This window comes from Zingiber officinale, chromosome 6A (assembly GCF_018446385.1).
Source record: "Zingiber officinale cultivar Zhangliang chromosome 6A, Zo_v1.1, whole genome shotgun sequence".
Classification (NCBI taxonomy): domain Eukaryota; kingdom Viridiplantae; phylum Streptophyta; class Magnoliopsida; order Zingiberales; family Zingiberaceae; genus Zingiber; species Zingiber officinale.
In genome coordinates, this window is record NC_055997.1 from 80,798,182 (window position 1) to 80,825,130 (window position 26,949).

A 26,949-nucleotide genomic window follows, 5' to 3' on the forward strand; every position below is an offset into this window, starting at 1 on the left:
ATATCCATATAGTCAGGAACATAATAATGTCCCTAATAGGTACTTTATTAAGGATTAAATGGGGGTAAGGTATTTTTATATTATTAATTGTTTCATAGAAATGAATAATTGGCAATACAATGTAGGAATGTCGTCGGAGGTTTGATAAAGCTTCAGCAGGGTATGATCAGGTTTTTATTCACTAACCCTTTCAATTTACCATGATATTTTTTTTGTTCAATATGCTGGTTTTAGTCCACCTCGATATTATCAGGCACGTGAGAAGTTTATGTCGCTGAAGAAGGGTGCACGTGTAGACATAGTTGCTGAATTAGAAGAGGTAAGTTGCCATATGGTCGATGAGCTTTTGAAGTGTCCATCTCCTTATTGTTATCTATCTTCTGTTGGCAGAATCTTCACAATAACAAGTCAGCTTTTGAAAGATGCCGGTTTAATCTAGTATGTATGTTTTCCACTAATGTAAATATCTCCGTGTATATTTTGAAAGTTTTCAATATGGTTTATGATTAACTCAGGTTAATGCACTTTCAAATATTGAAGCAAAGAAAAAGTTTGAATTCCTTGAATCAATAAGTGCAGTTATGGATGCCCATATGAGATACTTTAAGCAGGTAGGTTGAGTTCCTACATTACATCAGTGCATTAATATCCTCGTTTAGCCTTAAGTTGAACATGGATTTTATGACTGCTCTTTGCTTGCAGGGATATGAATTATTGAGCCAAATGGAACCCTTTATTCACCAGGTAAATTTGATTCTATTGCGTAAACAATTGCGCTCGGTTACTTGATTGATTTTTGGTGACTTATGTTTTTAATTTGAGAGAGCAGGTTTTGACATATACTCAACATTCAAAAGAAATTGTTAATGTCGAGCAAGATAAGCTTGAAAAGAGAATCCAACAGTTCAGAACTCAAAGTGAACTTGCAAGCCTTAGGCCCTCTAGCAATATGGAAGCCACTACAAGTGGTGATGGCATTCATGTATCTGGTTCCAATTCATACAAAAACATAGAAGACCTAATGCAATCTACTGCCAATGGAAAGGTAATGCTTCTTTGGTAATTGACAATAAATAGGTGTCGTCATTTTCTGCAAAAGAAGAATGATTCTCAGCACGTGTTAATCAAGTGAACCTGATATTTCTACCATGAGGGTTATGTTCCCAGCAGCACCTAAGATTTTAAACATATTTACTTCTCACTTCTGCAGTGGCATTCCAACTTTGGTTATCTATTATTAACTTCACTAATTTCTCTCAGGTTCAGATAATTAAACAAGGTTATCTTCTTAAACGGTCTTCAAGCTTGAGGGCAGATTGGAAAAGGCGGTTTTTTGTACTTGATAGCCATGGAACTTTGTACTACTATATAGATAAATGGAATAAACAGCAGGTATGGCAGCTCATTCAAATTTATGTCCTTATCTTTTACTCATACAAAATACTTTGATAAGTTGCTTCATTGCCTGTTTCACTTCTATGCATATGATTTTTACATAAGATGAAAAAGATAGGTTGCATTAGTCTTACACAGCCACTACTTAAATTCTTGAACTCCTATAAGCACGGATCTTACTGAGTTTGTTACAAGGCCTGTAAGTGATGCAAGGGCCTTCACCACTCACTGACATAGCCTTGCTTAGAGCTATGTGATTTAACATTAGTCAATTTTTGTGATTAAAAGTTAAAACCATTTTTTTTCAGGAGCAACACATTATCCAAATATTCATTTTTGGTGATTTATCATCTATTGTATCATCCTCACACCTATGAAACTTCAAGATAATAAAACTGATTGTTGCTCACTGGAGCTGCACCTGAATTTAACCATTCTACATGGCGGTGACCTAAACGTGTGCCACACTAATCTAAATTTGGTAATTGGGATTCCTAGAAATAATGTTTTAGGTACTACAGCAGCTTAGGGTCATTTGAACTAGAGCACGGATTAGTAGCTGTAGCATGAGAAGTCGTTTTGCTGATCAGAGTCTTCATCTACCATCAGTATTGTCAGAAATTAAGAATTGTATTTACTCAAAATTTCTTAATACATGAGATCCTAACCCCTTATTATAAATTCATATCACTTATTCTTCATAAAATAACATTTTTTATAAAGAAAACTAATTTTGCTATCCTATCCCATAATTTATTGAATATTTCAGCTTAAGTTTTAGGGATATACATGGTACAGAATCATGTTTTCTCACAGGTATAGTTTAGACATCCGACACCCTTAGTTGGACACAAACACCTCCATGGAGCATATGCAAAAAACTAGAGAAAATGAGGTGTCAGACAACTAGATTCATACTCTAGTTAAATAGAGCATTAGTAACATAGATGAGAATTGAGAACCCCCTTCACCTAATTTCAGCATATCTCTTGTATGCTGGCATCTTTGTCAGCTTCTGCAGGAACAGAATCAATTATTTCATCTGCCCAATGTATTGGGAAATGGTCTGGAAATTGAGGTAATTATAGCATTCAGGTGTTAAGTTTGCTAAATAAGCATTTCACATGCTTAATATCATCGCTTTGCGAATTTTTGAGTTATAATTTTGAACCGACCATTTTAGCAACAAGGATTATGGTAGTAAACACTATGGACTTTTGTATATGTTTGAGCTGGTTCTTAATCTTGACCATGAAATAACAAATTGCCAAATGTATCTGTAAGTTGACATTTTAATATTTCCTAGTTAAGCAAGATCTTGTCAAAATTAATACATTTAGAGGATTTAGTAATTAGTATTTTTGCAGATTTACTTTTTTTTTTTTCCACTGAAATTCTGCATCTCAGGGTGATGATAACCTTTTTCACACTGTTGATCTTCGAACCTCGACCATTAAAATAGATGCAGAGCAAATAGATTTGAGGTTTTGCTTCAGAATAATTTCTCCTGTGAAATCATTCATATTACAGGTATCTTCAAATTTCCATCCAATGATAAACACTCCTATTCCTTACCTTATGAATGTTGTTTGTGGTATAGATTCCTTGGATATGATACTGTACTTGTGAAGCTTTTTTTTTGGCAGGCTGAAAATGAAGTAGATAGAATGGAATGGGTTGAGAAAATCAAAGGTGTCATTGCATCACTCCTAAATTCTACTTTATCAAAGCAGGTGCCCGTCGAAGAATACACCATTATCTTTTGTACTCTTAATAAAAACATCATTAAATTCTTATATGTTTCATGAATAAGGTGGCAATCATATTAGGTTAGAACACATTTTGGCTTGGATTAGAAGTTACCTTGGCTTTGAAATTGTTCTCTTTGTGACTTTAGCTCTTTTGAAAGACTTACTGATATTGAATCATTACCTAATAGGGTGTGGACATGGATGGTTCTCGCCTTACTGATGTGAGTGGTGCTGACACCCAAATGCTGGAAGGAAGTTTGAGTACAAAAGTAAATGATAATGTCTCCAAAATTCTCAGGAATATTCCAGGAAATGATGTTTGTGCTGAATGTGGTGCTCTTGAGCCTGAGTGGGCATCTCTAAATCTGGGAATTCTAGTGTGCATAGAATGCTCTGGAGTTCACAGAAAACTTGGAGTACATATTTCAAAGGTCTAGAAACTTGGACATGTTTGTTCTTTGAAGTCTCATATTTCGTTTACACTTCAATTTTTTTGTTTCTTTTATTGGGTCTATAAATTACTAATTCTCATTTGATAGTTTCTTTGTGAAGAATGAATCTTGTATAATTTCTAGTTGATGACAAAATGAACTTCTGAAAATTAATTTAACCTGGTTATTTTGTACTGTCACAGATTGCCATTTTTCTACTACAATGTTCTTTATAATAATCATAGAGAAGTAGAATGTTGGCTTCTGTGGAAATTATGTTTTTGAACACTGTTTTCGATACTCACTAAACTCTGTATTAGCAATTAATCTTTGGAATTTAAGGATGACAGCCTCTATACACGAAGATATTTTCAGGTTACAGGTATTCTTAGGAATTCCAGAATTTTTGAGGAATCTTCTTTATGTAATATTTGATGGCCTAAGAGTAAATTGTGTCAATATTCATGTGCTAGCTGTTAGAATCTCGATGTAGCTATTAAAAACCACCTCTTTTGCATTGCTGTAGGTGAGGTCCCTGACTCTAGATGTTAAGGTATGGGAGCCAGCTGTTATGGACCTATTTTGTGCCCTTGGCAATGCTTATTGTAATTCCGTGTGGGAAGAATTGCTCCTTTTTCAAGATCAAAGGTAAAAGTCAGCCCATATCAGATATGTGTTCTCATAACCTGTATAATTTTAGTTGTCATTAATGCTTAGTGTGGAGATCAATTTCTTACACTTGTGTGCAACTATATTAGCCAATCCCATTGTGAAAACTCTCAGTAAATTATGTCTAATTTATGAATTTATCAACCAAATTATTTCTTGGCCATTGCAAAAACTGGAACAAGTATATGAATATTTTATCTATCTCTTTTACATTGTGACAGTAGTGTGTTGATCAAACTTTTCTGATTGCTTCGTCATGTTGCCGAAACTATTCTAAATAATGCATCCATGTAGCTCCTCCCAACATGTTGACATTGATAACAAGTTGACATAGCATGCGGGTATACCTCAGTTGGCGATCTCACAACTTTATGTAACAGTGATACTGATAAATCTTTATGCCTCAACCAACGATCTCACAGTTGTGTCTCAATTAGAGATAATAGAGAACTGAATATCTCCAAAATAGAAATTGTCATATTTAATTATATGATTTAGTATTTGAAGTAGGAATAGGGTGTGTTAGGCTTGTTAAAAATGGTAAAACAAAAACAATAAGAAATTTTTAAATTTAAATTTAAATAATGCAATGTTTTTATCTTACTGGACTAATATATTTTTAGTAAAAAAATAATATGTTTCTGCATCATTGTTCTCCACTAAGAGCTCAACTCCTGAGTGACTAAGCATTAGAATCATCTTCATTTTGATTTCCCATTAAGCAGGGGCAAAGGGTGGCTAGTACTTTAACTTTATTATCTTGTCATATTGGTACTTTAACTTTATTATCTTGTCATATTGTTCAATTCCTTGATTTGACTATTGTTCACACTTTCTTGGTGTTTCCTGCAGAATTGATGAACATGATGCAGACCTATTGCCAATCAAGAAGCCTACTCCTAAAGATGTCATTTCAAGAAAAGAAAAATATATTCGTTCAAAGGTACCTTAATGTTGTGCTTTCAAGCTGAACATTTCTTGAATTACTTCTGGGTTAATCATATAGAAAGCGTACCGGTGACCTTAGTTTCTTTGTTATATATATTTATTTCTGCTATTACTCTTTCTCGTTTTAGTTTCTGTTTAGAAAAAGTTAGAATCATATTATTATTATGTAAAGAGCCTTTTTATTGGAAAACAACTCTTCAAAGAATGAACTGGTGGATCCTGTAAAAGATATAGTTTTTTCTGTCTAGATGCCATGACACAGTCTACTCAATTGTAAATCAAGCATTTTACTCAATAAAAAAATTTGATGATTCAAGTTCTTAATATGATTCATAATTGACAACACTTGGTGAACCTTCACACTTTCTAATGATGAAGGATGACAAAAAGGTTCCCCTATTTCAATGAATGAAATTGGTTAATCATTTGGAGTAAAAGATATACTTTCCGTCAAGAAGGTTATTTTATTTGTTTTCTTTGGAAATGTGATGGGCTTTGCTTAACAAAAGCAAACACATCAATACAAAGGATTTAATTTTAATGACGCAATTAATTGTTGAGGACCACTGAACTTCTTCGGGTTGTAAAATTATGCCTGAACTGAGAGAATGACTTGTAGTTAAGCTATCTTGGCAGATTGCTTGTAATGTATAGCTTGATTGAATGAATTCTCTCTTGGGACAAACTTTCAGTGTACATTATAAATTGTAAACCACATTTAGTATATAAAAGAAAAATATGGTTCCTTCAAATGGGAGGAAATCCTAATTCTAGAGTTTTGTTGAAGATTACCTTTGACTGTTAAGCTTAATCCTCATCAAGCATATTATTAGCCTACAGTATAGTTATGATATATAAATTCCCTTGTTGGGTTGAATATATTTCTATTACATTCTTGTTAGATATGCAAAGAATGTTTTAACTCAAGATGTTGGTGTTTGACTTGTTAAGCAAATTCATTCCTAAGACATGAAAAATGTTGTTTTTCAACATCATGAGCATATGTTTTGGAATATTACTGGAATCAGAGAAACCTTTCTTGGTGTGAGAAGCCAATAGTGTACCATTACGTTGTTCAATTTTTAATCTTAGGAAGTTGTACATGTTGCAGAAAGGCATACAGATATAATTCATTCTATTGTATATATAAGCATAGAACTTGAAAGAAGAAAGGGATTCAATCATGATTTAAAATCTCAACCTGTGCCAACGTTTCGGTCCCAGATTGGAACGTATGGTTTCAGTACCGTATCATGCCATGCCAATATGAATTTGATATTTTTTAAATATAAATATATTAATTAAAAATAAAAAATTTAATCTAAATATTAAAAATATAAAAAATGGAAATGGAAATATTTTTTTTAAAAAGGAAAAAGAAAAAAATGTGATCGTGGTATTTTTGTATGTTAAATAAATAAATAAATAATTTATTATATATTTTCAAAATTAAAATAAATAATATATATATGTTAAATTAATGAGATAATTTTTAGTACGGTTTGATACTTTGGTTAAGCCTCTTTAGATTATCTATTTAGTTAGAGTTGATTGAAATTATTAATATAAGTTTTATTAACGTAATTTTATTTTTCATATGTTTTTGCCACCCGTCGAGGATGTAGTGGCTTCGTTGCGACTAAGGATGACAATGGGTCGAGTTTGGGTCGGATTTCATATCCTCTGTCCCTATCCTCATCTATTATATTCATCCCCATTCCCATCCCCATTCCCATCAGATTTTCAACTTTCATTCCCATTTCCATATCCATCGGGATCAAATATTCATCCTCAAATCCATTCCCAACATAGGATCGAATATCCTCTATATTAATAATTTTCTTTATTCCATCCAATTATCATCATTCAACAAAAACATATTAGAATTAACATCATATAAAAAAACATAATTTAAAAAAAAAAGATTAAACATCTATAGCCTACTCCTAATTTAATCATATTCAATAAAAAGTTAAAAACCTATTAAACACCAACAAAAATAGTTAGTGAGTTTTAGGAATGTTATCCTAAGTATTTTTTTTTTCTTAATTTTTTTTTTAGAACTTAGGGTTTAGGATTTTGGTTTAGTTTTTAGGATATGGGGCTTGGGTTAAAGCTAAAGCAATTAAAAAAAAAAAATTTACACATGAGCACCATAAGGTAAGTAGGGTATTAAGATTATATATTAGCGACTGAGAGTTGGGGCGCCTAGAAGTGACTTGGATGCCCGCCACCGACTACTCGGGGTACTCAGATCACTTCCGAGTGCACCGACTCACTCAGTCGCACAACGCATGCGTATATATATATAACATTTAATTAGGTATATATATAACATTTAATTAGGTATTCGGGTCCGGTATGGGTAGGATTCTACTAGACTCGCCTCCATACCTAAATATCCATATTAGATTATTCGATTATTTAATCAGGTCCAAAAATTCCTCCATACCCTTATCCATTCGGGTCGGATATTGATCCTCCATAGGGTTCGGAGGAAATTGTCATCCCTAGCTGCGATCCATCGAGGTTGCGACGGTCTCACAGGGACCCGTCGAGGTCACGACAGCCTTGTCGGGATACACTGAGGTCGCAACATCCTTACCGAGACCTGTTGAGGTTGCGGTGGCCTTGCCGCTATCCACATACATCGTAGCGACCTTCGCGTCCCCACTATGACTCGCGGAGGTCACGATGGCTTCCGTGTCCCCGTCGAGGTCGTGGTAGCCTCGTCGCAACCCGCAAACACATTGACCCACGGAGGTCACGGCGACCTCCATGCCCCTGTCGAGACGTGACACGAGGTGGTTGCAGCATGGGCATCCCCGTCGCGACCTGCGGAGGTCCCCTTCGCAGTGTCGGGCGATGGGTGGAATGGTAAATTTTGTCCGTTTAGCCCAACACGGAATCATATATTAAACCATGAATTCAATTATGCTTCTGGACATTTTATTTTCAAAATTTCTTTAAATTATTATGTAGTTATATGCTTGATTCTAGTTGAATTTGATTTTAAAATTAAAAAATGCTCCAAATTAGAGGCCTACTTGGTAAACTGGATAGATTATAAATTCAATTTATTTTTTTTAAATTTAGTATTGTCTAAAAATGTCAGTGTATTTAATATGGTTTGTGAAATTATTTATAACATAAAAATATTTCTGGTGAGATTAAAAAGAAATGAAATAGAAGCGTAGATGTGATTAATCATTAATATAATGGAAAAAGGATATTGCTAATAGTTGGCAATGATCTATTAAAATCCTAGGAAAATATTCAACACATTATTACATAGACGACGCTTGGCATTAGGTGACAAACCTTTAAATTTCTCAAGATGCATATATGTCAAATAAAAAGGGTTGGGTAATTCTGTACTTTGTCTATGCATATAGATATTCAACTTTACATGCTGCCCTTATTACCTTTTTTGCATTTCTTGAATTTCGTCAGTGTTCACCTTATTCATGTCTTGCAGTATGAGGACAAATCTTTGATAGTCAGGGAAACAATCGAGTCTGATCTTCCTCCAATTACAGTTCGTGTCTGGGAAGCAGTGAAAACTAATAATGTTCAAGTAGTGTACCGCCTTCTTGTGGCCTCAGATGCCAGTCCTAACACTAAATATGATCAAGTGAACAGTGAGCTTGATGACATGGTGGATACATCGAGTCACATATGTAATGATTTGATGGAGAGGCAACAATTTGATCCTACATGCCAGAAAATCAAGGATTCTGGTGGCTCAGATAATTGTTTGCAAGGTTGCTCATTATTGCATCTAGCATGCCATGTTGGTGATCCTGTCATGTTAGAGCTCCTGTTACAGTATGGTGCTGATATTAATTATCAAGATTTCCATGGGAGGACACCTCTCCATCACTGTGTTTCTGCAAGAAATAATTCTCTTGCTAAATACTTAATTAGGAGGTAATTCTAGAGCATTTCTCAATGATATCATATGTTCATTTACCCAAGTGAACCCTGAAAAAGCTCGGCATACTCATAATGCTCGTCTTGAATTAATGTAGATAATTGCTGGTTCAGTAACTTAGATGACAATTCAATGTTTTGTCTAATCTCATCCATGGATTCATTTCTTAACCTTTTAGTAGCCAGGTGTTGATTTTTCTGTTAATTTGATAACGTACAAGAGGTAGATACATGTTCAAATTTGTGAAATCTAGAATAAACCAGAGACCTACCCTGTAAGGATGAACAAATTTGTTAGATCATTTTCAGTCAGTTTGTGTTGCTAGCTTTGCATTCCAAGAACCTATTAGTTTTGATGGTAAACATAAGATTGCAGGATGGATTGCCATGACTTCAATATTTCTACAAATTCTTTTCCATTAAGCATAAATATAATTTTGATAAATGTAGTTATCTTATATTGACAAAAATATAAGTCGATCATAACATGCATTAGTTGATTGTTGACAGTGATCTGAAAATCCAAGCACCTATACTGGGAAACGGAAAAAATTCAAGTATCCCATTAGCTATGAGATCACGGAATTAAATTAATAGCAGAAAAGTAGAGGATAAGGTTGTGGACTTCGTAATGACAGGTGCTGCAAGAGTGAGGATAGCCTTTAGAACTATACTATTTAGTAAGGAATTTCCACTCGCTCAATGTTACATGGATTAAAGAATGATCATTGATAATAATGTGCCTTGGAATTATTCTAGCCTGTGATGTTGAAGATTGTTTTGAATTTGAAGCTGAGAAAAGAGTTATGTTTGAGCACTAGGAAATAGATGTCTTAGGTAGAATAGGTATTTTGGTAAGGAATAAGGCTTGAGCTAGCAATACTCTAATATACTTTAACATACCGCTGTTTTTTTGTACATTGGTACCCAAAAAACTTAGTTATTTTTATTTGTTTTTTCTATGGCCTTCTTTCAGTGACGTCCACAAAATTTGTCCTTGTTTTAAACACTAATATTTTCTGAATTTATAGAGAACCTACACAAATTTCATTGTCTAATAGGTTAAGAACTACTCCCAAGTTGTTACAAGACTGGATCATTCTCCAAGTGACTTATCATTGAATACTTTCTTTTTTAAAAAGACTTTCTTTCTGCATGATTCACATATTTAGAATGTGTTTAAATTGAAATTTTAATTGATGATCAGGAGTGCAAGCACATCAGTTAAAGATGGTGGTGGCTTCACAGCTCTAGAAAGAGCAATGGAGCGTGGAGCAATTCCTGACGAAGAATTATTTATATTGCTTGCTGATCACTTGTGATGCCAACGGCTGTTCTTGCAAATTATCATTGGTATGTTTGCTTTCACTTTAATTATTGTGAATTAATATCAACTCTTACAAATACATTACAATTAATATCTTTAATAACTCTGTGAAGGAAGTGCCTTGCTATATTCTATCGCAGTACATAATATCTCACATTTAACAAGTGTCGTAACTTCAGTTTGATATTTATATTATTAGTTGCTGAGTATTGTTCTTTTGGAAGCAGCTAATAGAAAATTTTCATCACTTAAGAGAATTTGCCTTTTGTATTCTTAAGTCCACGTGTTTCCTTATCTATAATAATTAATCACATGATGCATTGTTAAATAGTTAATGTATCTACAAAGTCTGGCTTGATCCCATTTACAATATGTTAAATATTCTGTCCAGAACAAATTTTTGAGATCTTGCATTCTCTCAGTCCCAACAAATTCTAGCCATCCTATCATGCATCTATGCTTGCTCCCAACAAAGCAAGTTCAATCCAAAACTAGTCTTTTCTCTATTTCTTCAATCCTCTGAGTGAGTTCTTCTCCAGAATGAATATGAAATCTAGGCTTTCTGAACGTATCTGGGCATCGGTTTTGGGTGTGCAACGTATCTTTAGATTTTTTTTTTTTAAAATTTTGTTTGATTTTTTAGCTCCTAGTTATGCCATCAAATTTTACTTTCATGGCTTAGGGGTTGGGTTATAGTATTAAACATAAACAATTTTCAAAACGAAAAAAAATTTTAGGTGCTTATGGGGTATACGACGTAAGGGGTCCGACATATCAAATTCTATATATATAACGAATAAGCTTGAACACAGTTAGCAATCAAAGTTCATTAATTTTTTATTTTGTAGGTTATAAAAGTATTTTTTATATATCATTCTTGATAACTTATGAATTTTTGGGTTTCAAATTATACATATGTTGAAAATGAACAATTATCTTATATATTCAATCAATTATTTAACAACCATATTACCAATTGAGCTCAACAAAAGCTTGAACAAGCTTGACAAGGTAAACAAACAACTTGAACACCATCAAGCACAGCTCCACTCGGCTCATCTACAACCCTACTTTCAACTCCAACAAAAAATGCTAGTTATCTCATTCTGCACCTATGGTTATGATCATGATTGCTAACAAATTTCATTTACCCAATTCCTGATAAAAAAATCAACAGAACCTTGTGTGTTGTACCTGCAGATTATTCTACTACCACACAACTCAGGCAAGTGCAAATATTTTGATAGAAAGATGATTACTCGAGTGAATTCACAAAGATAGTCAAACTCTAATATGCAGGACATTTTGAATATGTTGGCAGCAGAAGAACAGAAATAGATGCAACATTCTTCGCATGAAATAAGTTCAAACTGATCTAAAAATGAGCCTGGGTCATGTGCCATCCTGAAGCTTATACTTTTAGCATGCCATAGTTGAAGATTCAATAGGCTTCCCTACTATTTTGACTTTGTAGGTAAGGAATGAACACGAGTTTAAACTGGATCTTACAGATGTCAGGTGCACTCCCTTTTAAATGTGTGATTCACTGAAGTGTGGCTCCAGACAGAAAACACTATGAGTATGGTATCCTTCTCCCCATGAGGAAGTACTTCTAAAGTACATCAGCAAAGAGCCACTCCCTAATTCCTTTTGATTCCTTCCTCTTGTAGGGAGGTACTGTGTTTTTATCTGCCTTTCCCTAAAGATAAGGAAAGTATGCATTTTCTCTTGGTAACCTTCCCACTTGCAAGGACCAAGAAATCAACTATAAATGAACAAATTTAGATTTGAGAATACACACTACAAAGAAGCTTTTGAATATGCTAAACATTTCTCAGTCATTAAAGAAGACGGTTATTGTCAGCTAGAATTTACTGGACGAGGAGACCAAATACATGTCCAGCAAAACAATACTATTATAGCAGTAGTAACATCACTACATATAGACTCTCTTTACTTGAAAATATGTTACTCCAACTTGAAAAGAAACTCTAACAAAGCTAAATAAAGACTTGAGTCAACTTTCTTTAGGTAAAACACCACCAGTAACTTTCAAGTTTCTAACATACACTAGGTTTGATGAGTTTCACAAGAACTGAATCATTTACTGGTAGTTTCCAATTAGCAAGACCAACAGGCTAACACTACTTCCTAGCTAGATACTATCCTAACTAGAAGAAATAGTTTTTCTACTATTGGTCCTCATCGATTAGAAGAAGTAATCGATCTAGAGAAAGACTTAAAACATTTTCTCTAATGAACAATTAAATACTTTAAATCCTAAAAGACTCGATAGTTAAGGGATTCTAAACTTTTCTACATCAGTATATTGTCATCATAGACAAGAAACTCTTCACCTTCCTAACGGCGGATAAGTACAACTTAGTCTAATGACGAAGGAAGTAGCAAAAATGCTTTACCTCCGTAAACACAATTATATCCATTTAGGATTAATTGTATTTGGACTTAGAGGACATACTAGAGCTAGGTTAGGAGGCAAAGTTCTCCTAGTTCTACATGACACCCAGCTCTCTGATAATGAAAAATCTATTATAGGACTCGTCGAGGTAGATATGAACACCAATCTAGGTATCACTTATTTATGTCCTAATTTTAATATGACCATAAAAGACTTTGTGAAACATATTAAAATTCACATTTAGGCAAAAGGTTACGGACAATTTCAAGGAGATAATATCCAACTCGACATTATTTTCTTAGGAAAAACTATGAATCATATGCATAATCATTTCAAAATCTTTGTAAGTGATATGATTGAAGCCTTAACCACTAAAGGAATTCACTCTCTCAAGCCAAGAGTATAACTCTGACACCTTAGCGGGCTTAGAATGGAATATCAACTTGAAAAATCCTGAAATTACTTTAAAACCAACCACATCACTTATGTACAAAGATAGGAACAATCAACTGTCTGTCCGATTCTCTGGTTATCAACCATCAACTTTATCCACAGAAACAGAAAACTTACCAGAAACCAACAGCTTGAATTTAATGTTCCATAACACTCAAGATCCTATAAGTGTTCTTAGACAACTTGGAAGACATCTGCAATTAGTACAAAGAAATAAAATTAAACAAGCAAGTAGTACAACAGAAACTTATAATCTCATGAATACAGCCGAAAAACTTCATAGTTTTTTTTGATGACTTAGATGAATATGTTTATATGCCTTCTGCGGCTTCTTTGGCTTTAACTGACGAAGATCTAATAGAATTAGAAGCTTTTGATCATAAACACCAAAAGCTTCCAACCACTTGGAAATTATATTTCGATGAAGATCGAAATATAATAGCCCAAAATATCCAACAAACTTGAAATATTGATAGCTTCTCTGAAACAGATAATATCAGTATTCCTACATCAACTAGAAACTATATGAATCCAGCTAAATCTTCAGCTACTTCCAAACCCTATGAAGTAAGACTACCAGAAAATACAATGAGAACTATGGATTAGGATACCCTCCTAGAACTAGGATCGTGCCTTATATAAACAACAATCCTCTAGTTCAAACCATAGGCAAAAGACGACCCTAGAAGTAACTTTTTTTTTCAGAAAAGATGCAATCCTGTTGAATATAATTGAACATGATCCTCAGTTATATGATACGTATTTAGAACAATAAATAGTCTTTGTTAAACAAGATTATTAAGCAAAACATGAATTGGATATAGAAACAGGCGATGCCATGATTAGAGTCGGAGAAAATTATTTAGGCGATGTTGCAAGAGCAACCTGGGAAGACTTTAAACTTCATTTTTTAGATGAAGTTACACGAATTTATTCGCAAGAAAATAATATACTTAATTTTGTTATGCCATTCAATGGCTCTTAATTGCTAGAGATGCTAATACTGGCTTAGATATTAGACAAAAAGAAGCAATGAGAGATTTATACAACTTCAACTTTTCAATTGGAACAACATTAAACTTTTTTGTAATGACTTTTTAGTCTTAACAACTGTATTAGGCAATTACTGTAATCCAACTTTAGGAGAACGATGATTTAGTAAACTTCTAAGAGACTTTAGGAAAAGAAATCTATAAATCATGGACGGATCTGAGAATTCAACATATCCTAGCTACACTTAAAGGAAAATGTAGATATATTCATATAAAAAACAACTTAAAAATCAACAATATGGATTTTGTAGCCAGATTTATACTCCACAATAATATGAGACTACACAGCAACACAGACGAAAACAAACTAAACCTATGATCATGAAACCCAAGAAAACTTATTATGTCCGAAAAAGTAAGGAAAAGAAATCCTACTTAAACAAAGATAGACATGTGAGGAAATTCAAACAAAAAAAGACTTATGCTACTACTATTACTTGCTTCGTATGTAATGAACCAGGACATCTTTTTGTTGCTTGTCCAAACAGGAAAAACGTATACAACCGAGAAGCTAGACTAGTTGGCTGTTCCAATTTAGATTTAATAAAAGTTAAACCAGATGTATCTGATACCTTTTCTATTTATTCCATTGTTAGAGGAAATCCCTTCTATTGATTATACATTAATCAATTCTTTTTTACATCCATCTTTACCACTTACACTAGAAGATACCAATATTTTTGAAGATACACTCAATTGGATAAACAATTTTGACTTAATGTGCCATTAATTTATCTCACAAAACTTAACAGATTTAAGATCTGACCAACGCACCTGTACTCACGAATGAACTTTAAAAGAAGGCACAGATAATGTACCATGTTTGATCTGTAGTTATTATCCTTCCATTTTACAATGCTGAATTTGTAAACTCGGTAAAAGACAATGTTGCAATCTATGTTTAGATGCAATCTTTCAAGTTGCTATTCCTCCTACTCATACAGTAAGAGGAAGCACTAGGAATATTCTTTTGGAAACTAGGGTTTCTGTCCTCGAAACTAGATTAAATCTCTTAGAAACCGAGATAACACAGCTACGTGACCATACCTCTAGTCAGCCAACTTCTGATCACCAGAAAGGAAAACGTCTCATTCTAACTAACGATCTTGAAGACCCAGACCTTGTGTTTATCCAAACATCGAGTATTTGTAATTCTGGCCTAACCATTGATATTCGTGTTTAATGCATGCTCAAGATCTAGGGCCATGAATTTACTTTACATGCTTTCTTAGATAGTGGTGCTACAACTTCCACTATCGATGAAATCCTATTAGTGCCTTTCCTACCTGCATCTCTCATTAAACACATTAATACACCACTTGTTAGCACTCAATTTGATGGACAACAACTTACCTATCACAAATTTGTCAAAAATGTTCACCTCTGTTTTTACACCAATTGTGACACTTTTAGTTCTCTTTTACTTAATCAGCTCTAGGTTCGATCCATGCCACATAAAAATATCTCTTTAATTCTTAGCCTTAAGTTTCTTACTTTTTATGACCGAGCCCTCTTACTCACCAAAGACTATGCTGCCTTACTTTACTTTTTACTCCGGTTATTTCTCCCATCCTTTCGCCTATACTTCAGAGTTCAATACTGGGAACGAAATAAAATCTATTTCAAATTAAACATCATTAATCCTTATTTGACTATCAAAGCACAAGACTTGAAATACACCAATTGGGATAGAGAAGAATGTACAAACCATATTTCCCAACTACTTACTCTTAAAGCCATACAACGATATGATTTTAGACATAGAAGTTTTGCTTTTATTGTCAACAAAGGAGCTGAACAAAAAAAAGAGACTAGTCTAAAATGATATTTAATTATAAATGTCTCAATGATAATTGTCATGAAAATGACTACAAGATACTAGACAAAGACCAGTAACTTAAAATTTAGAATTCTAAATGATATTCTAAATTTGAAATGAAATCTAGATTTTGGCAAGTTAAAATTCATCCCGACTCAATACCCTGGACTGCATTTTTCTGCCCAGAAAGACATTTTGAATGACTAGTAATGTCATTTGGACTTAAAGTAGCCCCTCAAATCTTCCAACGAAAAATGGATGATATTTTCATAGGAGTTTGTTCTTTTACTTGTGTATACATTGATGATGTACTTAGTATTCTCCAACATAAAGGAATAACATTATGTCCACCTACACATGATATTCAATTTATTCAAAAAACATGGGTTAATTGTCTCTCGGAAGAAAATGAAATTAACAATTACTCATATTGGATTTTTAGGCAGTAACATTGGTCAGGGGAAAATATCACTCCAAGAACATATAGTGACTAAGCTATTAAACTTCTCAAACAAAATGGAAGATATCAAAATTCTTTGGTCTTTTCTTGGTCTACTCAATTATGCCAGACCATATCTTAAAGATATTGAGATATTGGTAAAATAAGTGACCCATCGTATAATAAAACTTCTCAGAAATGACAAAGATACTTTAATCAAGACATTGATTTAGTTTGACAAATTAATAATATGGTTCAACATTTGCCAATGTTAACATTACCCTTAGATTTAGATTACTTAATCATAGAAACTAACGGTTGTGAAACTGATGGGGTGGAGCCTTATTTAGTAAACTTTCAAAATATGACTTAAAAACTTCAAAATCCTTGTACAGATATGCATCAGGAAAATACAGAGAAAAGGGTCATCTTACTTTTTTAGGTTATGAAATTCTAGCAGTTATTTACTGCGTAGACTCTTTTATGCTTTTAATCGGTAGAAAAGCAGGAATTTACTGCTAGCAGAAATTCTAGCAGTTATTTACTGATAATTGTGTCAATACATTCAGAACAGATTGTGAGGCTATAGTTAGATATAGTCAACAAACAAAGGAACTAGGAAAGGACTCGAATAAAAAAGATGGATTAAGTTTTTGACACAATTATCAATAGAGGATTAGAAATTAATTGGAAACACATAAAAGGAATCAATAATTCTCTAGCTGATACTTTATCCCAATTACTTCAGTAACTATGCTTATACTGTTTCAGTATTATGGACAAACAAAAGAAGGTTCGAACTTATGGGTACAAAACTATAAAGTTTGAAAATCAAGAACTTCAATAGTATTTAAGAAGAGAAGATACTTTTCAATTTGACTTAAGAGCACAATTGGATCCAATGCAACATTGTTTGATATACAATGTCTAGAGCATTCCTACAGTACCTGGCATAGCCAACTACAAAATTACTATCATTAATGCCAAGGTTCTAAAATTCGCTAGGCGCTAATCGGGCAGCAGACCAGCGCCTAGCGCCTAGGCCGCCTAGCTAGGCGGGGACTAGGCGCCGCTAGGCGGATTCCTCGGTATCCTTTGTTTCATGTGGACTGTGGACAATATCATATGCAAATCTAAATGTTGTCTTAAACAATTTCATAGCAATGAAGATCTAACTATGTATGCTGAAATAAATACATACTTTCCAATACCAAAAAATGAAAAACTATAAAAGAAAACTAATAGTTTTGTGCAAAGGAAATATACTAGACTCAGTAAATATGAGTAAAAGAAACAGTTAAACAATAGAACATGCAGTAAGTTATCATAATCATATAGTAAACAGTAGAAGTAGAACATTGGAAAATAGAAGCAATAGTTCAATTCAAGATTACAATGCATTGTGAACTAGTAACCACTAAGCAAAATATAATTGTTAAATAACATAAATCATGTCTTAACAAAATGAGTTCAAAATTACACAACTAATAATATCTCATAGACTTATATTTATTCTGCTTCTTCTTCTCCATAATTTTCAATAACTTGTTCTTCATCGGACACAAACTCAATATCATTATTGTGATCCTCGTCTTCTTCTTCGGATTCAAAATCATCTTCATGAAGTTCTCTCACTCTAGAGCTTCTTTGGGGTTGCAGATTTTCATCTGCTCCACTTGCTTCATCAACCATTTGCCAAGTGAGCCCGGAACCTAGTTCAACTTCATAATCTTTCCCACCATCCACAATCCAACCTTGTGCATTTGAAGCATCTTTTGCAAGAAGGACATCAACATTTCTTTCTTTTTCTCTTTTTTGTTTGTTCAACAATCTAGCATTAAATTGGACAAATACTAGATTGTTCAACCTGTTGGCATCCAACCTATTTCTTTTCTTTGTGTGAATCTAAAAAAAACAGAGAAAGTAAATACTATAGTTAGTACCTGAATATAAAGTATAGACGTTAAAAATTATAACTAATTTAATTAAAGAGTAGACTGAAAGTTTAAAACTTACTCCTTCAAATGTACTCCAATTTCTTTCACACCCAGATGAACTTGTAGCTAATGAAAGTATCCTCAATGCCACCCTTAGTAAGTTAGGTGTGTGAGCACCGTATGTACTCCACCATGCACATGGATCAAATGTATCATCATTTTTTTCACATGCTTTTGCTGCCAATGTTTTTCCAAATAACCCAGTCTTATTTCTATATTTTGGAAATTCCTTGTTAATAATTGTATCTTGTAGATCTAACTCATTGGCATGCAAAGTTTCTATGCATTCAAAAATCCCCATCGCGACCTCCTCATAAAGAGCAATAGAACTATCTTTGTAGTAAAAATAAGGATTCAACAAAAATGCAGTGGTATGCAATGATGTATCAAGTCTATCCTTCATTTTTGGCTCAATAATGACTATGATAGGCTGATAATTTGATTCCACGTTATTCAGAGCCACCTTGATATCTTCTTTAGCTTGAAGAAGCTCCCCATATAGAAACCCCATCGATGGCTTTCTATTTCCATCTACCAATCGAAGAACTCTTACCAAAGGAGCAAATATTTTTAAACACAGTGTCACACCATTCCAAAAACTCATGCTCATCACTGTAGAGTAAGCCAATTTTTCTTTGTTTGTTTTTGACCATTTACATTTCTCCCACATATCACTTGTAAACATGGCCCTTAAACTAGCTTTTTTTTAATCAAACTTTGCAATGTGAGGAAATTTGATGCAAACCTGGTAACTCCTGGTCGAACTATGTCTCTCTTCTTCGTGAAACTTCTTATCAATGATAAAGTCTTATGGTGAGCATAGATGAAAATGGTAAAAGCCTTGGATTGCTCAATCACCTTTTTATATCGTGGAAGTTTGCCAATACTTTCAAGCATGAGATTAATAGTGTGAGTTGCACATGAACTCCAAAAGATCCCAGGTCGTTTTTCTCTCATCAATTTAGCTGTAGCCATATTGTTGGTGGCATTGTCTGTAACAATCTGAACAATATTCTGAGCTCCTACTTGTTCAACACACTTGTCAACATACTCAAAAATAAGTTCAGCTGTATGCGCCTCCTCTGAAGACTCCTTAGACTCTAAAAATGTAGTACCCTCCTTGCAATTAACACACAAATTTAAGATGCTTCTTCTTTTTCTATCACTCCATGCATCTGTTATGATCGAGCATCCATTCTTTGCCCATTTTTCTTCATGTTTCTTCAGCAATTGTTTTGTTCTTTCAACTTCGGCTTTCAATAGTGGCTCCCTAAGTTGATATTGAGTTGGAGGCTTGAATCCTGGTCCAAATTGACCCACTGCTTCCATTAGTTGCTTGAAGCTATCATTATCAACAGCATTGAATGAGATTCCATTTTCATAAACCCATCTCCCAACATATTGTTGAACTTGTTGAGTTCTCTCTTTGAAAAGTGCCTCATTTATATTTTGTTGGCGAAGCACTTTACTTCCACTGGAGCCTGCATTTTCTGGAGCAATTGCCGATGCATATCTATCCATGGGGCTAAGTGGAAGAGGTTTCTTAATTCCATCCATCCCTTCAATTTCAAGGCCTTCTTCTTCATCTAGAGAAATAGCCATCTCTGCTCTACAACTTTGTTCTTCCATTATTTTGTTCTTCTTTCTGTTCCTCCCTTCTAAAATAGCCTGTTTGCACTTACTTTTGTCTTCTTGAGATGCTTTTCAACAACCAGATACATTTCCAGGTATATTTCCAATGTGCTCCTTTATCCTATACACTCCTCCTGACATTGTTTTTCCACATAGCTTACATTTAATTTTGTCGAGGTTTTTAGGATCAATCAATATCCCAAACTCCCATCCGATGTCGTTTGACTTTCTTCTAAGCATTCCGGTTTCGGGTTGAGTGACAGATGCTGTCGAAGATGGATTGCTTGCCATTATGATAACAGATAACCTGAAAAAATTATATATAACAGTATAACTTAATAAGTTAACAAGTAACAACATAGCATAGCATGATAATAAAATTTAATTACACATTTTAACTATACCAAACGATACAAAATAATGAAATATAACATTAACAAGTCTGAGAATATTTTTTTATATATCAATATATCTTAATCTAACTAATAAAATTTATTAGATAATCATAATAGATATTTGTTTAAAAAAAATAAATTTAAAATATATTTTTTATATTTTTTAAATCTGTAATGTGTAGCTTTTCTGGTTGTTTGAAATAATCTTATTCATCTTCAATTTCTGATCTGTAGAAAGGCAAGGCTTGGATGATCCAACTATTATCAGTGGCTTGTTTGAAATTGAAGATGAATAGAATTTTTAAAAAATTAATTTAATTTTCATATTTTTAAAACTGATTTATATAAATTAATAATATTAATTAGAATTTTTAAAATTTTAATATAATTTTAATATTTAATTATTTATAAATCTGATTAATATAAATTAATAACATCTAAAATTTATAAATACAATTTATATACATTAATAATATGTATTATGATTTTTTTAATTTTTTTTTTAATATTTTTAAATCTGTTTTTTACTTTTATAAAATTATATATAAATTAATAATATTTATTGAAATTTTTAAAAATTTAATATAATTTTCATATTTTTATAACTGATTTATATAAATTAATAATATTTATTAGATTTTTTAAAATTTTAATATAATTTTAATATTTATAAATCTGATTAATATAAATTAATAATATATAAAATTTATAAATACGATTTATATAAATTATTAAAATTAATAATATGTATTATGATTTTTTAAATTTTATTTATTTTTAAATTTTTAAATCTGATAAATGAAATGATAATTGAAAATATTTATAATAATTTTTATTTTTTTAAATCTGTTATATAAATTAATATTTAATAATATTTATTAAAAAAATTAAATCTATTATTATTGAATGATTTGAATCCTTATTAGGCTTTATGAACCGAACCCTACCCTATTATTAAAATTATCCCGTTAGGAATTGTTTTAATTTATTAATTATTAAATAAAATAAATTCGTGAAAAAAAAAACGCCGTCGCGGCAGGCGTCACGCGAAGTTGCGCCGCCACCGGCCGCCACCGGACTCCACCGGCGCCTCGCGAGAGGCCTCCGGCGCCGACGGAAGTGTCGCTGGACAAGTCCGGTGCGTCCGGCGAAGTCCGGCGTTGCTTCCAGCGGCGCCGGTAGCGTCGCGGAAAGCGTCTGGCGCATCGCGATGCTACCGGCGTTGCTCGAAGGAAAGTCGGACTTCGCCGGACTCGCCGGACGCGTCCGGCGACCCTTCCGGCGGCGTCTGATGCCCTGCGACGCGTCCGGTGTTACCGGAGAGTTGTCGCAACGACGAAGAAACAAAAAAAAAAAAGAACAGAACAAGAAAACCATAAAAACTCACCGGAAGCTGCTGCAGGGCGAAGACGCAAGTCAGCGAAGCACGAAGACGAAGCGCGATGAGAGAAGACGAAGCGCCAGCAAATCTGATTTAGCGAATCGCGATAAAAAAACATACCTAAAATACATAAGCCGCCGAAGCCCGCGTTGGCCGCTGAAGCCCGCGTTGGCCGCGGAAGCCCGCCGAGGGCCGCCTAGGCGGCCCAGCCGCCTAGGTCTTCCGCCTGACTGGTTTTCGGCGCGGCCTGTTGCCGCACAGCGCCTAGGCGGCCGCCTAGGGCGCAATTTAGAACACTGATTAATGCTCTCTCTAACTATTTCCTAACTATAGTACAAAAACCTGTTGGGAAAAAATTCTCTTGCTATGCTATTTTTTCAGGAACTCAAACTGGCTTATATGCAACTTGGGGCGAGGTCAAAGTTTACCTTCCCCAAGAAAATAAACCTCCCTACAAGAAGTTTTATTCGATTGAAGAAGCCTATGACTTATTTAGGACTAAACAAGGTCCTAACTTCTTTATTAGTCCTTTGTTACGGATTGATGGAAAATTTCAAGAAGATAAATCATACTTAATGGCACTTTAGTCATAACCTAAGACTACTACAACTTCTTCACTACAAGAAAGTGAGTTCCTCTTAGTTCCAACCGGTATATAAAGACCCATGGATTATCAATCTCTTGAAATCTTGCAAGAGAAAGCAACCGGTATATAAAGACCCATGGATTATCAATCTCTTGAAATCTTGCAAGCGAAAGCCGGAAGAAAAACTGAAATTATATTCTCTAGTTACAAAAATCTACTAGAAGACATAGTCATTTATATCCGAACTCTCGGAGATACTTCTACTTTTATGCAGTTTGTAGAACTTAGAGAAGCACTTAACTAGTTTCATCAACATCCAACTCCAAGAATTACCATTACATGCGGAGAAGAATACACTTATTAACTTAAATGTCAAAAAACTTTTCCCCAATGTGCTACTCCAGAAACTTTAGAGTTTAGACTTGGGTTGCAGATGCCAACTACTATATTCTTTTAGTAGAGCCAACATCCACTGCGAAAAATTTAAACATAAAAATTATAAGGGAAGACTTATTACTACTCCCTTCACGTTGATGGATTTCGGCCTTCTACAACAACTTTGGGTTCACAACAGTTTCTTTATAAACTTGGTAAAATTATACAACAAATACTAGAAGAAAAAGAAACTCTTATATTATGTGCTTTTGATAGTTCTCCCCCGGAATTGATAAATTTTCGGATTGAACCAGCTAGACACGTCATCAAATTATATGTACAAGGACTAAATGTACAACTCCTTTCTTTTGAAGATTATCCTTCACACTTTGATAAGGAGTGGACTTCTCCTAAACCAAATGAAGAACAACTCAAACACTGGCGGTCTTCCATTCAAGGCAATTCCTGGCTCTGCCCCCTTAGAATATACTTTGGCCGGAGAAACTTTTACTGAAAAAATTTACTAGCCTAAAAACTTAGGAACAAGATTTTTTTCGTTTGCCTACTCTACTCAGCATTCAACCCTCTGCCAATTTTATCAGAAGAAAAATACAACATGGTTTGAAAAACAAAACAAAACAAAACAAAACAAAAACAAATATCCTTCCCCAACAGCATCAACTTCCACCTTACCACCGTCTATGGGGTTAGTCTAAGAAGCAAATTTAATTAACATGATGGAATTATAATAAGAACAACATAAGCAATGACGTCAGACGACACTATCTCCAACAAAACATCAGTCATGATGCAAGAAAACACCAACAAGATTCTCCCTTATCGCCACCAACTTTGTAGAGAATGTGAGTCATTACCTCGAGAAGTCTCTGTTGGAGCAATCCGGGTACTCTAGGTTTTGATATTTAGACAAAGGTTTAAGTTAGGTTTATTGTTGTATTTGATATGCGTTGTGAGTGTGTAGGATACAGGTACAACAAGGAGAGTCCAAGTGTGATCTTGGCAAAGGAGGAAAGTCCAAGGGTGAGTCTTGGCGATGTAAGTCCAAGTATGTATTCTTGGCAACGCAAGTCCAAGTGTGACTTGGCAATGGATGAAGTCCCGGAGGCGCGACCTCTTGGTAAAGGAAGACCCGACAATAATGACAAGGTCGATGGAAGCTCCTTAAGGCAAGGCGTGAAGGATGGGGAGACATCCAAGGGACGCGAGGCTAATGGAGGAGGCTAAGTCTAGGTTGTGCGGGATAGGACGAGTGCATGAGAGACTGTACCAGGGTAAAATTCTAGGTTAATGTAGCATTCGATTAGTACTTCTATCAGTCGACTGATATCGAGCCGTTGACATGTAACGGTTGAATTCTATAGAGGACCAGTCGACTGATGATTTTACCAATCGGAGACACAATAGGGATGACAATTGGGCGGGGCGGGGGCGGGTTTGTCATTCCCATCCCCGCCCCCGAATTTCATCCCCGTCCCCATCCCCATCCCCGCCCCCATCCCCACTTTTTCGGGTTCGGGGAATCCCCGAACCCGAACCATCGGGGATCAAATCCCCATCCCCGTTTTCATCCTCAAATTAATTTAATATTATTATTATTTTACTATTAATATTAATATTAATATCAGTAATAATAATAATTTTATTATTAATATTTCAAAAAATTTTAATATTAATATTATTATCAATATTATTATTAATATTTTTAAAAATAATATTATTATATTAATATTATTATTATTATTATTATTTTCGGGGCGGGTTCGGGGATGGGGACAATATCCCCATACCCGCCCTGAATCCGCCCTATCCTCAAAAAAAATCCTCGAACCCATCCCCATCCCCGAATAAATCGGGGATCCCCATCCCCATTTTGGGTTTTCCCCGCGGGGCCCCGAACCCGCGGGGAAAATTGCCATCCCTAAGACACAACTAGGCGTTTCCTCCCGAGCTCTATTTAAGAGAACTCGGGGTGCTTGGCTAAGGTTGATGAAATAGACTTGGTTAAAGTCTATTAGAGTCTCCCAAGCCCTCGTGTGATTGGTGTGCTTGTATGAAAGTGTTTGTGACGAGATTTCTCCACCACTAAGGAGCTACGCGAGCTAGCCGGAAGTTCTCCGGGGAATCATCCACCGACAGATCGGGATCGTCCACTTTACGAACAGCCGTGGAGTAGAAGCTCTAATTCCAAACCACGTTAAATCAACGTGTTAGGTTTGCTTTCTGTTGTTAGTATTTGTTCTTGTATTTCTACTAAACCATTGTAGGAAGCGACGATTTGGGTGATTGACTATTCACCCTCCTCTAGCGGACGTCAAAGTTCCAACAACCTCTTCTTTCTCCTATAAAACCACACAGAAACAAGCAAGAGAAAGTAGAGAACGCAAAATTAGGACATAAATAAATGATACCCAATGTGGTGCTCATATCTGCCTCAATGAGTCCTATAATGAACTTTTCATAATTTTGCCTCCTAACCTAGCTCTAGTAAGTCCTCTATGTCCAAATACAATTAGTCCTAACTGAATATAATTATGTTTACAGAGGTAGGACATTTTTTTTTGCTTCCGTCGTCATTAGACTAAGTCGTACTTCTCCATCAGGAAGGTGAAGAGCTTCTTGTCTATGATGATGATATACTGATGTAGAAAATTTTAAAATCCCTTAAGTATTGAGTCTTTTATGATTTAAAGTATTTAATTGTTCATTAGAGAAAATGTTTTAAGTCTTTCTCTAGATCAATTACTTCTAATCGATGAGGACCAATAGTAGAAAAATGATTTCTTCTGGTTACGATAGTATCTAGCCAGGAAATAGTATCAGCTTCGGTTGGTCTTGCTAATTGGGAACTACGAGTAAATGGTTTAGCTCTTGTGAGACTCATCTGACCTAGTGTATGTTAGAAACTTGGAAGTTACTGGTGGTGTCTTAGTTAGTGTTTTACCTAAGGAAAGTTGACTCAAGTCTTTATTAGCTTTGTTAGAGCTTCTTTCCAATCAGTTGCTTGGGAATTACCAAGACTATGTTTTTCAAGTTGGAGTAACCTATTGCCAAGTAAAGAGTCTATAATGTAGTGAGGAGTGCTATAATAGTATTATTTTGCTGGTCTAGTAAATTTTAGCTGACAATAACCGTCTTCTTTAGTGATTGAGAAATGTTTAGCATATTCCAAAGCTTCTTCATAGTGTGCATTCTCTAATCTAAGTTTGTTCATTTATACTTGATTTTTTTGAGTAATTTATGAAGAACCTTGAGTTTTTTATAAAGTTGAGTTTTGTTACTTACAATCAAATCCTTAGATTGTAGTAAGAAGGCAATACGTTGTGATTTGATTCTTGTATAACAGCTATGTTTATTTTGGTATGACGTTATGATTGTTTGTGGTTGTAAAGTAAGATCTAAGTAATCTAGTTTTCTGACTAGATGTGAAGAAGTTGTACACATATGCTAAAGATCCCAAAGTAACAAATTGGCTGTCGCCAGAGTCCTACATGGAAGGTATCTGGTCTTAAGTTCACATTGCACAGGGCGAGATCCCTGTTCTTGCAAAAGTGAATTTCATTATTTTTTTTTTTCTCTTTTGGAGGAATGAATTAGAGCTGTTATGTGTTGGCAAAGTTTCTTCTTTACATCAATATGTCCTTTCATCTAGTGTTCAGACAGTACTATAACGATACAATTTTGGTTATTTTCAGGTAAGTAAATGATTTATGCAATTTGAAGGAATCACATTGAGGTATATGCTATTTGGTCGCCAGCATCTTGAAGCCAGTGAGGTATATCATGTTCTGAGAATTTTTTTCGCCATTATTTTGTGACGATTTTGACGAACGGCTTGAATATGAATCTATCTCCACTATTTATTTATTTATTTATTAGAAGGGAACAAACACTATAATCTATTTTATTGATCAAGAAACATAATGCAA

General features: G+C 34.3%; 1 protein-coding gene across 2 annotated transcripts; it reads left to right on the forward strand.

The window, feature by feature from the left end:
- The first annotated feature begins 110 nt into the window (after nt 1-110).
- LOC121996713 (ADP-ribosylation factor GTPase-activating protein AGD4-like) lies at nt 111-26,949 on the forward strand. 2 transcript variants are annotated; one of them, XR_006116143.1, is made up of 16 exons: nt 125-170; nt 254-319; nt 391-438; nt 516-611; nt 703-744; nt 830-1,045; nt 1,261-1,392; nt 2,803-2,925; nt 3,042-3,128; nt 3,335-3,577; nt 4,104-4,225; nt 5,099-5,189; nt 8,673-9,124; nt 10,335-10,480; nt 26,444-26,518; nt 26,716-26,949. XR_006116143.1 is itself a non-coding variant. In XM_042550781.1 (15 exons), exons 2-14 carry the CDS (start codon nt 269-271, stop codon nt 10,447-10,449), a joined length of 1,818 nt encoding a protein of 605 aa, XP_042406715.1. In that variant the 5' UTR covers nt 111-170; nt 254-268; the 3' UTR covers nt 10,450-10,480; nt 26,716-26,949. The 2 variants fall into 2 exon arrangements, 1 of the variants encoding a protein (XP_042406715.1); XM_042550781.1 differs by lacking the exon at nt 26,444-26,518 and having other exon boundaries at nt 111-170.

What these genes read in the sequence shown, in the direction of transcription:
- LOC121996713 (XM_042550781.1), top strand. Translation starts at nt 269, where the DNA reads ATGTCGCTGAAGAAGGGTGCACGTGTAGACATAGTTGCTGAATTAGAA. An exon ending in AATCTACTGCCAATGGAAAG is followed by an intron (nt 1,046 to 1,260) that starts GTAATGCTTCTT and finishes AATTTCTCTCAG; the next exon opens with GTTCAGATAATTAAACAAGG. An exon ending in TGAAATCATTCATATTACAG is followed by an intron (nt 2,926 to 3,041) that starts GTATCTTCAAAT and finishes TTTTTTTGGCAG; the next exon opens with GCTGAAAATGAAGTAGATAG.